The sequence below is a fragment of the Eptatretus burgeri genome, chromosome 10 (assembly GCF_056783735.1).
Source record: "Eptatretus burgeri isolate ZD-2024b chromosome 10, Ebu_testis_v1, whole genome shotgun sequence".
Lineage (NCBI taxonomy): Eukaryota > Metazoa > Chordata > Myxini > Myxiniformes > Myxinidae > Eptatretus > Eptatretus burgeri.
The window spans coordinates 103,040,208-103,053,050 of record NC_140970.1 but is presented as its reverse complement, the minus strand read 5'-3'; the positions used below and the strand labels follow the sequence as shown (position 1 = coordinate 103,053,050).

The following is a 12,843-nucleotide window of genomic DNA, read 5'->3' as shown; positions in this document are numbered from 1 at the left end:
AGATCTTGCTGCGACATCAGCTGTCAAGTAAAAATAACAGCTGGGGATTACTATGAAAGAAAGATGGCGATAAAAATCACAAAGGTAAAGGTAGCGTGTCCAATGGCATGAGGCCTAGCACGTGCAGAATGATCAAAATCAACACCTCATTGAGCTCTGTTCAGTATGTAGTTCCAGTATTTGTTAGATAAAGCGAGTACGTACATAATCTATGTGTGCATTAGACTGCTGGAGGTGCATTCTTTGGAAGTTGAGATTTTCTAACATTAACAATTCTGAAAACGTACCTGGATTAAGGTGAAAGCTAACATTTTAGTATAGGCCAAAATATACTGCAGGAAACATAACTGGCCACAGTACATGACCACCACACATGGTTTCACATTAATCAAGATAAAATTAATACCTGTACTCATTCTATTCACCAGATGGTTTACAAGTAAACTGAGAACCACATAATGAAGTCAAACACTCCACTTCAGTTCCAAGAATGAGGTTCCAGAAAAGAGAAGATGAGGTCCTGATCCCTTATTTTCCCAAGTCTCTTATTTTGTCCCTCAATCCTGCTGTTGGTGTTTCATTGTATCCCTATCCTCCACCTCCTCCTCCTCCTTTTTCTATTGTTCTTTTCATTTTGCTAAGTCCTGATCCGTTCTATGTTGTAGCTCCTCCATGGTTCGGTTCGGTCCGAGACCAAAAAGTACATCAAGCTGGGAATAAGCAGGATGTGATCAAATGTTTCATTTAAACCTTTTGTTGTTTGTTAACAAGTTTTTTGTTTTCTTTTATTGCATTCAGCCTCGTTCTGGCTACCAAGCGTTTTCATTTCCTATTCACTCGACTTGAATGAAAACATCCTTATCCACTTTTACTTGTTTTTAAGAAGAACGTATGCAAGTAGGTCTCAACATTAAAAAAAAAAAAAATTGTTAATGTTACCTTGAGAGATTGCCGCTTGGTAACGTAGTTTTCAGAGTTGAGGAGCTTCTCATACTCTCCAAACACCTACATAGACAGGTGTGAGGACATATCGATTTAAAAATAATAAATAAATAAACTTTATAAACATTTTTCATTTGAAGGTACCTATGTAGTCAAAGTCTGTGATAATGTGGAAACAGTGATGAAAGCAAAAACACCATCAACTAGAATGGCACTCAGTAGAGCGCTAACCCCCGCCACATAATGCCTGATCCACGAGAACATATCGGGCCCAATACATTTTTGAAATGTCATGCTAGACAGTACTATATCGTTTTTGGCCCTATCTCTCAATGGTGAAGAATCACTTGAATTCTTGTTGTTGGATCCGGATCTTCACCAAAATCTAATCAGTTCGTCCTTGTCACACACCGAACCTGTCCACAAAATTTCATCCAGATCCGTCCACAACTTTTTGAGATATCCTGAACACAAACAAAGAAACAAACAGACAAGCCAAGCCGGAAGGCGGGGATGGGTCGCCGAGCATGGAAACTATAAGATATAGAGCAAAATGGATGTCATATAGCGGATAGGGAATCACCTTAAAATTATGCATATCAAATCTCATCCAGTTCCATCTACTGATAACTACTCGGTATCCATTTGAATGAAAAGTACCGAAAATGCGGTTTGAAATCGGAAATCCCCAAAGTTCGAGGGGGTGCTGTGGGTGAACAAAGATCTAAATCGAAAATCCGGCTCGATCGTTTGTGCACAATGTATTCCAGACGATTGGTGTGAATTTTCATGACCATCTGACCATAACCGTAGGAGGAGTAGCATTTAGCACGAAGGCACCTCCAGCTCTCGCATATTATCGATTTTTGCACTAATTGACCTTTGACCCCTGACCTAAGCGAAATCGGTCAATATGTCCTGAGGCAAAGTTGTAGTACTCATTGAGTACCATGAACCTGCAAAGTTTCATTCGTATCCATGCACTCACCTGGTCGCTAGGGGGCCTTCAATTTGCCAATTTTCGCGCAATCCCTAATTGTAGGGGGCGCTGCAGGTAAAGTATTCCATATATCACAAAAACCGGAATATATTTGATAGAGCATCACCTGTAGATCATTTGTGCCAAATTTCATAACCCTACGTGGGATAATGGCTTTCGGAATTGATTTCGTGTGAACGGTACCGATTTTGAAGGTTTTTTGGTTGTTGCTAGGGAACCAAAGCGTCCCAAGCAACCATTACAAATTCCAAAGCACTAGGTCATAAGATGTACCTACTACCCGAGTTTGGTCAAAATCCGCCCACGTTAACTACCAATTATGCTGATGACAAACGAACAAACATCCAAACAAACAGACAGAATTACTGACAATAAGGGTCACCTATTTCAGTGACCCAAAAGGGGTGAAAACATAGCCTCCACCACCGAAAATGTGGAAGAAAGGAGGAAAACAAGTGAGAAACGGTGAAAGAAAACTGGGACAACGTTCGTCATCAGATGTGTTCAGTCCACCCACCACTGGCCGAAAGCCTCAGCATGCTGACGCCATGATGTATGTTGACAAGATGAGCAAGAATGAAAAAACCAAACAAAAGGTTATCTTATGGTATGGAAGACAAACTGAGATGGTAATTGGCTGGAAAAAGTGCATCATCATTGGGATTCATGGGGCAACAAACCCACCAACATGCAAACCCCACCAACGTGCAAACCCTGCTCTGCTGCTCTTACTCACCCTCTCTATGTTCTATTCACCCTCTCATTTGCTCAAGGTTATCTGCCATCTTCTTGGAAATCAACAAACATTACCACTCTCCATAAAAAAGGTGTAAAAACAGATCCCTGCAACTACAGACCAATCAGCCTTCTCTCAATCATCAGCAAGGTCATGGAATCCATCATCACTTTAGACATTAAATCCTTCCTCTTCTCCAATGGCTTGATTTCCAATCATCAATTTTGTTTCAGACCAGGTCACTCTACCCTGGATATGCTGCTTCTGCTCTCCCAACAATGGATGGAGGTCCTCAATGCCAGACATGAAATCAAAGCCATCTCCCTAGACATACCGCGTGCTTTCAATATGGTCTGACACCCTCTCCTGCTCACCAAACACTCTTCCGATGGTATCCGAAGCCATCTCCACTCATGGCTCACAGACTTCCTCTCCTGTCGTAACCAACATGTGGCCCTAAATGGAGTTATCTCATCCCCTCTTCCTGTCCAGGCTGGAGTTCCTCAAGGGCGCATTCTGGGCCCTGTTCTTTTTCTGGTTTTCATCAACGATCTCTCAGACTCTGGAAAATCCTCTTTATCTCTTTGCTGATGACTTCACCCTCTGTCGTACCATCTGTCATACCTCAGATCAGCAAGCTGCAGCTTCTTCACTCTGCAGATTTGGATAAAAATCACAAACTGGTCCAACACGTGGAACATATCTTTCAATCTGGATAAATCTCACACTCACTATGTCTCTTTGAAAGGACAGTCTGAAAAAAACCCCATCTACTTTCTCAACAATCCTCTGGAAGAAGTCCTTTCATTCAAGTTTCTGGGTCTCACTATCTACCATGATATTTTCTGGGAAAGCCACATTTTCAAGCTGGCCTCCAAAGCCAGTCACTGACTGGGAATCCTCCGTCGTGCAAAGTCCTTCCACGGCCCACCTGAACTCCTGACCACATACAAAACTTTTGTCCGCAGCCTGATGGAGTACTGCTCTCCCCTCTGGCCTGGTGCAACTACCTCACACCTCGCTCGACTTCACGCAGTGGAAACCAAGGCATTTAGGATCATTGGTATCTCCCGGGGTGAGGCTGAGTCTTTGGGTCTTTCACTCTCTTACCACAGACAAGTCGGTGGTCTCTCTGTCTTCTACTGTCTCCTCTCCAGCCTCCCCCCGCTCTGTCTGAGATATGTCCCACCCCCCACATATTTCCGCAGGGTGCTCAAGGTCTGCCATCAACCCCCTTCTGGTAGAACTATCAAATTCAAGAATCACTGCTCACCTTCTCCCTTTCATTCCTCTTTTTTCCCACCTTTAGAATAAACTTCCACACTCTCTTCAATCCCACTCTTCCCTCCAGGTCTTCAAAACAGCTGTTCACCACCATCTCTTGTCTTCCCCCATCCAAAACCACAATCTTTTCTACTCCCGCTAATCCATCCCAAACCCACCTTCAAATTCACTGCTTTCCTTCCTGAAAGTCCCTGTTGTGTCCATTTTGTTTACTCCACCCCATCCCTTCCGCAGAGCTCCTCATGTCTCTGTTCCACACTTTTTTCCTTCCCTTTCGCACCTCTCTTGTCTCCTGCTACACTTGTTCTATGTTCTGTGCGTTAGCTCTCATACAAGCCTGGACAGTGTATACCAAAAAAAAAACATGGGGGTGCATAGCCTGGTGTTGGCTTAATGGTTAGGGTGGTGGGCTTGGGATCCGAGGATCCTGAATTGAAATCCCACTCGGCTGTTGAATTAAAATCATGATGGGTTGACACTGCCCGTCATCCTTCCGAAGTCGGCAAAATGAGTGCCAGCTTACAGGTATACTGTGTCGAAGTGGCGACCCGTCCAGTATTGTGCGCAATAGCCAAGGGGACTGCTTTGGCAGCACCAACGTTCTGCACAGAGTGTGGTCCTCATGGATGGATGTGTGTGTTCGCTCTCATCCGAGCCTCAACAGTGTAAACAAAAAAAATGGGGGTGCCGAACCTGGTGTTGGTTTAGCAGTTAGGGTGGCTGGCTTGGGATCTTAAGGTCCTGAGTTCAAGCCCTGTTTGCCACTGAATTAACACAAGGTGGGGTTGATTCAGCCCGTCATCCTTCTGAGGTCAGCGAAATGAGTACAAGTGTACTTGTATAGGGGCACAGCATCAGCGGCATAGTCATGTCCCAACAAAATGATGCAACCATCAGCCACAAGGCTGTACACAAGTATGTGTGTGTGTGTGTGTGTGTGTGTGTGTGTGTGTGTGTGTGTGTGTGTGTGTGTGTGTGTGTGTGTGTGTGTGTGTGTGTGTGTGTGTGTGTGTGTGTGTGTGTGTGTGTGTGTGTTCCGGGGATGCTATCGAAAACATTTACAGAGAGAAATGGAGTCTTCCCCCACCCTAAACCACCTCCCCCAGATATGCAACCACAACAAACCATACTTTGAGTACCCTTTGGGAACATGTAACGTTGGGTTGGATTTGTTTCAGTGTTTTTTTTTTATTTATACAATGTCCTTCAAAAACTATCAAATAAATAAATTCACTTTTACATTACAGACAGAATTATATGATTATTAAATAAAGAAAGGTGCAGGTAGTCGTGGAAAAAAACAAGTGGACGTGTGAGAAATGAAGGACCTGTTCGTAATTCTGCTCAAGGAAATCTGCGCAGAGAGACTTGTGACGTGTCAGTAGGTCCTGGGGAGAGGGTGGGGGGGGTGATGACAAAAGTGACTATTTTTTTAATTGCCACAACAATTAAATGTCACATGAAACATATTTTCCAACAACACCTTCACGATTTTCTTCAACAATCTTTCCTTTACCTAATCTAACGTAATCTTTATCAAAAAATAATAATAATAATAATAATAATAATAATAATAAAACTGGTCTCTTAAAAATGTTCCAACTTCCTCTTTCACACACGTGTGGTTCTCGGTATTGTATCATAATTCACTACTCTTCTTCTTCTTCTTTTACTTCAAAAGGCCATTTTCAATTCGACCTTTCCTCCATCCCATGTCCAAAACGTCCCACTGTTGCAACGTTTCTTTTCTCCATTCTCTTAATTCACCTTATTTATTGCATCCCTCACGTAATGTCTGTAATCGCATCTCTGACTTAAAAAAAAATTTCATCCCAGTTTACAATGTATGGTCGTGTTTCATCAATCGTCCTCTTTTTTTTTTTCCAACTTCAGTGCCAATTCAGCCAACCTTCTTAAATCTACCTCCTCCTGACTCCTCACCTGTTTTACCCTCTACTTACCCCTCCCATCTTGCCCCTCATTCTACCTCCGCTCTTGGCACCTCTTCACTGTCTTCTGCTGCAGTATCAGCTCCTCCTCTGTTGTCCCAAAGTGTGTGGTGTTCTAACATCTGTGAACTCCATTCTAACCAAACAGATAACTCACTCTCTCAATCAGTACACTCCTCAACATCACAAACATGCTCCTTCCTTCCTCTCAGTACACCTCCCCTTCTTCCCAACCACACAAATCTTGTACCTCCCCCTGCCAGCTCCCTTTTTCTTCTTCACCATACCATACCTCGACCTCGTCTCATTCTTTCCCTCTCCCCACCTCTCCCGTCACCCTCCTGCACCCTGGCCATGCCTGCTCTCATCGTCTACCCTCCCTCGCAAAGCAACCTTCACACTCTGCCCCCTCCAAGATTCCCTCTCACCTTCCTCAAAACCCCTCACCTTTCTCCCTCAAACCTCCCCTCTCAGCCTTCTCCCTCCAATTTTCCCCCTCACTCCCCCTTCTCAAAGTTTCCCCCCTCACATTCACAAAGGCACCTCCTTCCCCCTCCATCTCTCTTCCACCTCATCACTCCACCTCCTCCAATCTTCAACTGCCCTCTGCCCCCTCTCATTACTCCCCACTGTACCTCAAATCATCACCACCGAGCCTTTTCTCCTCCTCATCCAGTCCTCTCCCCAAGCTCTTCTACAATCCCCCACACTCTTTCAATAACTCTCATTATCCCCCCCACTCCCCCCAACTCCCTCGTCCTACCCTCCATCTTCCTTAACAGTGTGGACATCAAACATCCGGGGCCTTCGCTCAAACCTCACAGATCTTTCCATTCAGGTTGCCACTGACAAAACAGACATATTCTGCTAAACAGAAACTTTCCAACTCCAAGACCTCTCTGACTCCCAAGTATCTCTCCCTGGTTACTCCCTCCTCAGGTATGACAGTCCTGAGCCTCATCCTGGTGGCGGAGTTGCTCTCTTCATCAAAGACTCTATTCCTCACTCAACATGCAATGTCCTTATTCCCCAACACCCCCAGGAATACCTCTGGCTACGGCTTTTTTTTTTTTTTGTATACCTTGGTCGAGGCTCGTATGAGAGCTAACACACAACTCACAGCAAGGAGGCATGAGACAAGAGGGGCGGGAGTGGAAGGGACAAAACAGTGGGGAACAGACACATTAGGTGAACTGTGGAAGGGAGAGGGATGGGGATGGGACGGGGAACATGGCGAAGAGAAGATGGACATTTCAGGGACTTTCAGGAAGGAAAGTAGGAGAAATGAAGGAAGTGGGGTTGGGTGGATTATCGGGGGTAGAAAAGATCGAGGATTTGGATGGGGGAAGATAAGAGGTGGTGGTGAACAGCTGTTTTGAAAGCCTGGAGGGAAGAATGGGAAAGAATAGAGTGAGGAAGTTTATTCCAAAGGCGGGAAAAAGAGGAATGAAAGAGTGAAGATGAGCAGTGATTCGTGATTTTGGTAGTTTTACCAGAAGGGGGTTGTTGGCGGACCTTGAGCGCCCTGTGGAAATGTGGTGGAGACAAATCGCAGAGAGAGCAGGGGGGGCAAGGCTGGAGAGGAGTCGGTAGAAGACAGAAAGACCACCGACCAACCTGCAGTGATTGAGTGAGAGGCCCAAAGACTCAGCTTCATTGCGGGAGATGCCGATGATCTTAAATGCCCTGGTTTCGACAGCGTGAAGCCGAGAAAGGTGGGAGGCAGGAGCACCAGCCCAGAGGGGAGAGCAGTACTCCATCAGGCTACAGACAAAAGCTTTGTAAGTGGTCAGGAGCTCAAGAGGGCCGAGGAAGGACTTAGCACGACGGAGGATTCCCAGTCGGCGACTGGCTTTTGAGGCGAGGTTGGAAATGTGACTTTCCCAGGAAAGGTCATGGCAGATAGTGAGACCTAGAAGCTTGAAAGAAAAGACTTCTTCCAGAGGATTGTTGAGAAAGTGGATGGGGGTTTTGTAAACGGTCCTTTCGAAGAGACATAGTGAGAGTGTGAGATTTGTCTGGATTGAAAGACATGTTCCACGTGTTGGACCAGTTTGTGATTTTATCCAGATCTGCAGTGAGCGAAGAAGCTGCTGCTTGCCGGTCTGAGGGATGACAGATGGTACGGCAGAGGGTGGAGTCATCGGCAAAGAGAAATAGAGGATTTTCCAGAGAGTCCGAGAGATCATTGATGAAAACCAGAAAAAGAACAGGGCCCAGCACGCTACCTTGAGGAACTCCAGCCTGCACAGGAAGAGGGGATGAAAGAACTCCATTTAGGGCCACACGTTGACTGCGACAGGAGAGGAAGTCTGCGAGCCATGAGTGGAGATGGCCTTGAATACCATGGGAAGAGAGTTTGGTGAGTAGGGCAGGGTGCCAGACTGTGTCAAAAGCACGTGATATGTCCAGGGATACGGCTCGGATTTCCTGTCTGGCATTGAGGACCTCCATCCATTGATGGGAGAGCAGAAGTAGCATATCCAGGGTCGAGTGACCTGGTCTGAAACCAAATTGATGATTGGAAATCAAGCCATTGGAGCAGAGGAAGGATTTCATATCTGAGGCGATGATGGATTCCATCACCTTGCTGATGATTGGGAGAAGGCTGATTGGTCTGTAGTTATAGGGATCTGTTTTTGCACCTTTTTTATGCAGGGCAGTGATGTTAGCAGATTTCCAAGCAGATGGCAGATGACCTTGGGCAAATGAGAGGGTGAATAGAACAGAGAGAGGGTGAGCAAGAGCAGAAGAGCAGGCTTTGAGGACACGTGGGCTGATGCCGTCTGGACCGGTTGCAGAATCTGACTCGAGGTTTGAAAGCAAGCTCTCCACCTTGTCAGGAGAAAAGGATACAGAGTCCAGGGACAGTTGGGTGCGACTGGCTAAAGTGGGTAGAGATAGTGATGGGTTTAGGACACAAGATTTAGCTGCAAACACCGAGTTTAGACATTCAGCTTTATCACGTGTGGAATCAGCAGTGCGGCCATTTGAGGTAAGGGAGGGGATGGAGGGGGAACATACACCAGAAACAGATTTGATTAAACGCCGCCAGGATTTTGAGGAGGGAGAGAGGTTTGAGAGTTCAGACTTGAGATGAGAAAGATGTTGTTTTCTGGCTCTCCTGAGGGTAGATACACACTTGTTCCGAGCTTTGTGGAAAGAACTGAGATTGCCCTCAGTTGGGTTTGCTTTCCATGAGGCAAAGGCAAGTTGTTTCAGGACAACTGCCTTGCCACAAGCTTCAGTAAACCAAGGGCGGGAGGAAGGGTAAGACAACTGAACACGAGAGGGGATAAATCTGTGCATGAGGGAGAGCAAGTTTCTTTGAAAGAATTCCCAGGATGAGTTGATGTTTGAGAAAGTAGTGATAGGAGACCAGTCTGTAAGTTTGATGGCTGCTCGGAGACCCTGCCAGTCGGCTTGAGTGAAATGCCAGACTCGACGGCGGTGAGGTGGTTCTCTGATAACAGCCAGAGAGATGTCCACTTTAACAAGGACGTGGTCAGAAGAACCAATTGGAGCGAAGGAAGAGCAGCAGATATTGTCAGGGAAATTTGTCAAAATCAGATCCAGAAGAGATGGCTTCCCCTCCACTCCCACCTCATGTTTATATGTGTATTGTACCGTCCACCAAACAGTGATAACTCCATTTACACCTCACGATCCAAAACCACGGACCAACTTCTGTCCTCTCATCCCAACTCTCTCTTCCTCATTTGTGATGACTTCAATTGGTCATCATGCCAGTTGGCTAGGTGTGGGTACCTCTCTCACCTGTCATGACACTTCAACAAAAGACTTCTGTTTCTCATTGGGCTGACTCAATCGGTCAACTTCCCGACCCCGGATCTCAACCAATGGTACTCCATCTCTTCTGGATCTGATTTTGACAAATTTCCCTGACAATATCTGCCGTTCTTCCTCCGCTCCAATCGGTTGTTCTGACCACGTGCTTGTCAAAGTGGACATCTCTCTCACTGTTATCAGAGAACCACCTCAGCGCCGTCAAGTCTGGAATTTCACTGAAGCTGACTGGCAGGGTCTTCAAGCTGCCATCAAACTTCGAGACTGGTCTCCCATCGCTACTTTCTCAAACATCAACTCATCCTGGGAATTCTTTCAAAGAAACTTGCTCTCCCTCATGCACAGATTTATCCAATCTCGTCTTCAGTTGTCCTACCCTTCCTCCCGCCCTTGGTTCACTGAAGCTTGTGGTGAGGCAGTTGTCCTGAAACAACTTGCCTTCGCCTCATGGAAGGCAAATCCAACTGAAGGCAATCTCAGTTCCTTCCACAAAGCTCGAAACAAGTGTGTATCGCGGGTTGAGAGGCATAATGTTGAAACTGAAAATTTCCCATTTCCTGCAAATCGCTAATGAAAGATAAATGGTGTTTTGTTAGACATGAGAGCCATTCCATTCAACCTCGCCAAAAATGCAGTTACAACATTATGCCTCTCAACCCGCGGTATCTACCCTAAGAGAACCAAAAAACAACATCTTTCTCATCTCGTCTGAACTCTCAAACCTGTCTCCCTCCTCAAAATCCTGATTGCGCCTTGTCAAGTCTGTATCTGGTGTATGTCCCACCTCAATCCCTTCCCTCACAAATGGCACCACAGCCGACTCCACTCATGAGAAGGATGAATGCCTCAATCTGTGTTTGCTCAGTTGGCCACACAACTGACACTGTCTGTGAAAAAGCTGAATGCATAAACTCCATGTTTTCTTATAAATCTTGTGTCCCAAACCCATCGCTTTCTGGAACACCTTACCAGTCGCACCCAGCTGTCCCTGGACTCTGTGTACTTTTCTCCTCACAAGGTGGAGAGCTTGCTGTCAAACCTCGACTGCGATTCTGCAACTGGTCCAGACCGCATCAGCCCAATTGTCCCAAAAACCTGCTCTTCTGCTCTTGCTCACCCTCTCTCTGTTCTATTCACCCTCACAATTTCTCAGTCATCTGACATCAGCTTGGAAATCAACACACATCACCGCTCTGCATTAAAAAGGTGCAAATACTGATCCCTGCCTCGACAGACCAATCATCAGCAAGGTTATGGAATCCATTATCACTTCAGACATTAAATCCTTCCTTTTCTCCAAAGGCTTGTTTTCTGATCATCAATTTGGATTCAGACCTGGTCACTACCCTGGATATGCTGCTTCTGCTCTCCCAACAATGGATGGAGGTACTCGATGACAAACATGAAATCAGAGCCATATCCCTAGACCGTACCATCTGTCATCCCTCAGATCGGTTGGTATTAGCCTTTTCACTCTCTGCAGATCTGGATAAAATCACAAACTGGTCCAACACGTGGAGCACGTCTTTCAACCCTGACAGATATCTCACTCTCACGATGTCTTTCCGAAAGGACCGTCTGGAAAACCCCTCAATGTACTTCCTCAACAATCCTCTTGAAGTCCTTTCATTCAAGCTTCTGGGTGTCACTATCTGCCATGATCTTTTCTGGGAAAGCCACATTTCCAAGCTGGCCTCCAAAGCCAGTCGCCGACTCGGAATCCTCCGTCGTGCAGTCCTTCCATGACACACCTGAGCTCGTGACCACATACAAAGCTTCCATCCGCAGCCTGGTGAAGCACTGCTCTCTCCTCTGGGCTGGTGCTCCCACCTCTCACCTTTCTCCATTCCACGCTGTGGAAATCAAGGAATTTAGGATAATTGGCATCTCCCCGCAATGAAACAGAGTCTTTGGGTCTCTCACACTCTCACCACAGGCAGTTTGGTGGTCTTTCTGTCTTATACCATCTCCTTTCTGCCCCCCCCCCCGCCCTACCCGCTCTGTCTGTGTGATCTGTCCCCCTCATATTTCCGCAGGGCGCTCAAGGTCCACCACCAACCCTCTTCTGGTAAAATTACCAAAATTAAGAATCACTGCTCACCTTCACTCTTTCATTCCTCTTTTCCCCACCTTTGGAACAAACTCCCACACTCTCTTCAATCCCACTCTTCCCTCCAGGTCTTCAAAACAGCTGTTCACCACCATCTCCAATCTTCCCCCATCCAAAACCTCGATATTTTCTTCTCCCGCTAATCCACCCCAAACTCAGCTCCTTCAAATTCCCTGCTTTCCTTCCTGAAAGTCCCTGTCATGTAAGGACCTGAAAGTTCCTGTGGTGTTCATCTTGTTTACCCTGTGAACCCCACCCCATTCCTCTGCCTTCCACAGATCGCCTCATGTCTTTGTTCTCCACTGTTTTTTTTCCTTCCCTCTCCCACCCCTCTTGTCTCCTGCTCCCCTTGTTGTGCGCTTCTGTGCGTTAGCTCTGAAACGAGCTTCGACAGTATATACAAAAATAAAAAAATAAAAAACAGCATATATGTGGACAAATACATTCATGTGTGTGTATTGTCCCACCAGAAAATTGATGTCCAACGATATTCCAAACCTTAAATGTAGCGAAGGCATCCGAGGCGATATCAAAAGTAGACATCTGCACATAACGGAATAGGGAGTAAAAATCAGGAGAAAGGAGTAGGATTTGAGCCAAAGGTTCGTGCCTGATACTCTCTCTCAACATGACTCCACAGTGCAAGGCAATCTCCACCGATTCGTACCTGCATAAAATAAAACATCATCAGATCATCAGATCATCAGAAATTCTGGCGATTCATCTCACTGCATTAGGGGCCATCTATTTATTACATCGGCAAATGGAATTTATTGGAACCTACGACAGCAGATTAGATTCGATTTTAGATTTTAGATAAAAACAAGCAGATAAGATTTTGGTTCAGGTCCGAATCCAGATCCAGTTCATCAGTGGGATACAAAACGTAAACTAATCAGCCAAGCGGGAGGTAGGTGCTCTACCGAGTGCCCTTCTAGTAAATGTAATTTATCCAATTTTGCAGACATTCCACAAATGTACGACCAAAAATAATTAAAACAAGATATTGCACACT

At 45.8% G+C, this 12,843-nt stretch overlaps 1 protein-coding gene across 4 annotated transcripts in view; it reads right to left on the bottom strand.

Annotated features, from left to right (window-relative positions):
• Positions 1–12,843, bottom strand: part of LOC147019330 (calcium-binding protein 39-like) — a 103,357-nt gene that overhangs the window by 12,055 nt on the left and 78,459 nt on the right. For all 4 annotated transcript variants that reach the window (XM_085899751.1, XM_085899750.1, XM_085899752.1 and 1 more), the window contains 3 exons: positions 12,327–12,495; positions 5,291–5,350; positions 940–1,005 (listed from right to left, as the gene is read on the bottom strand). In XM_085899751.1, coding sequence (XP_085755877.1) covers positions 940–1,005; positions 5,291–5,350; positions 12,327–12,495 — 295 coding nt within the window. The remainder of the gene's footprint in view (positions 1–939; positions 1,006–5,290; positions 5,351–12,326; positions 12,496–12,843) is intronic.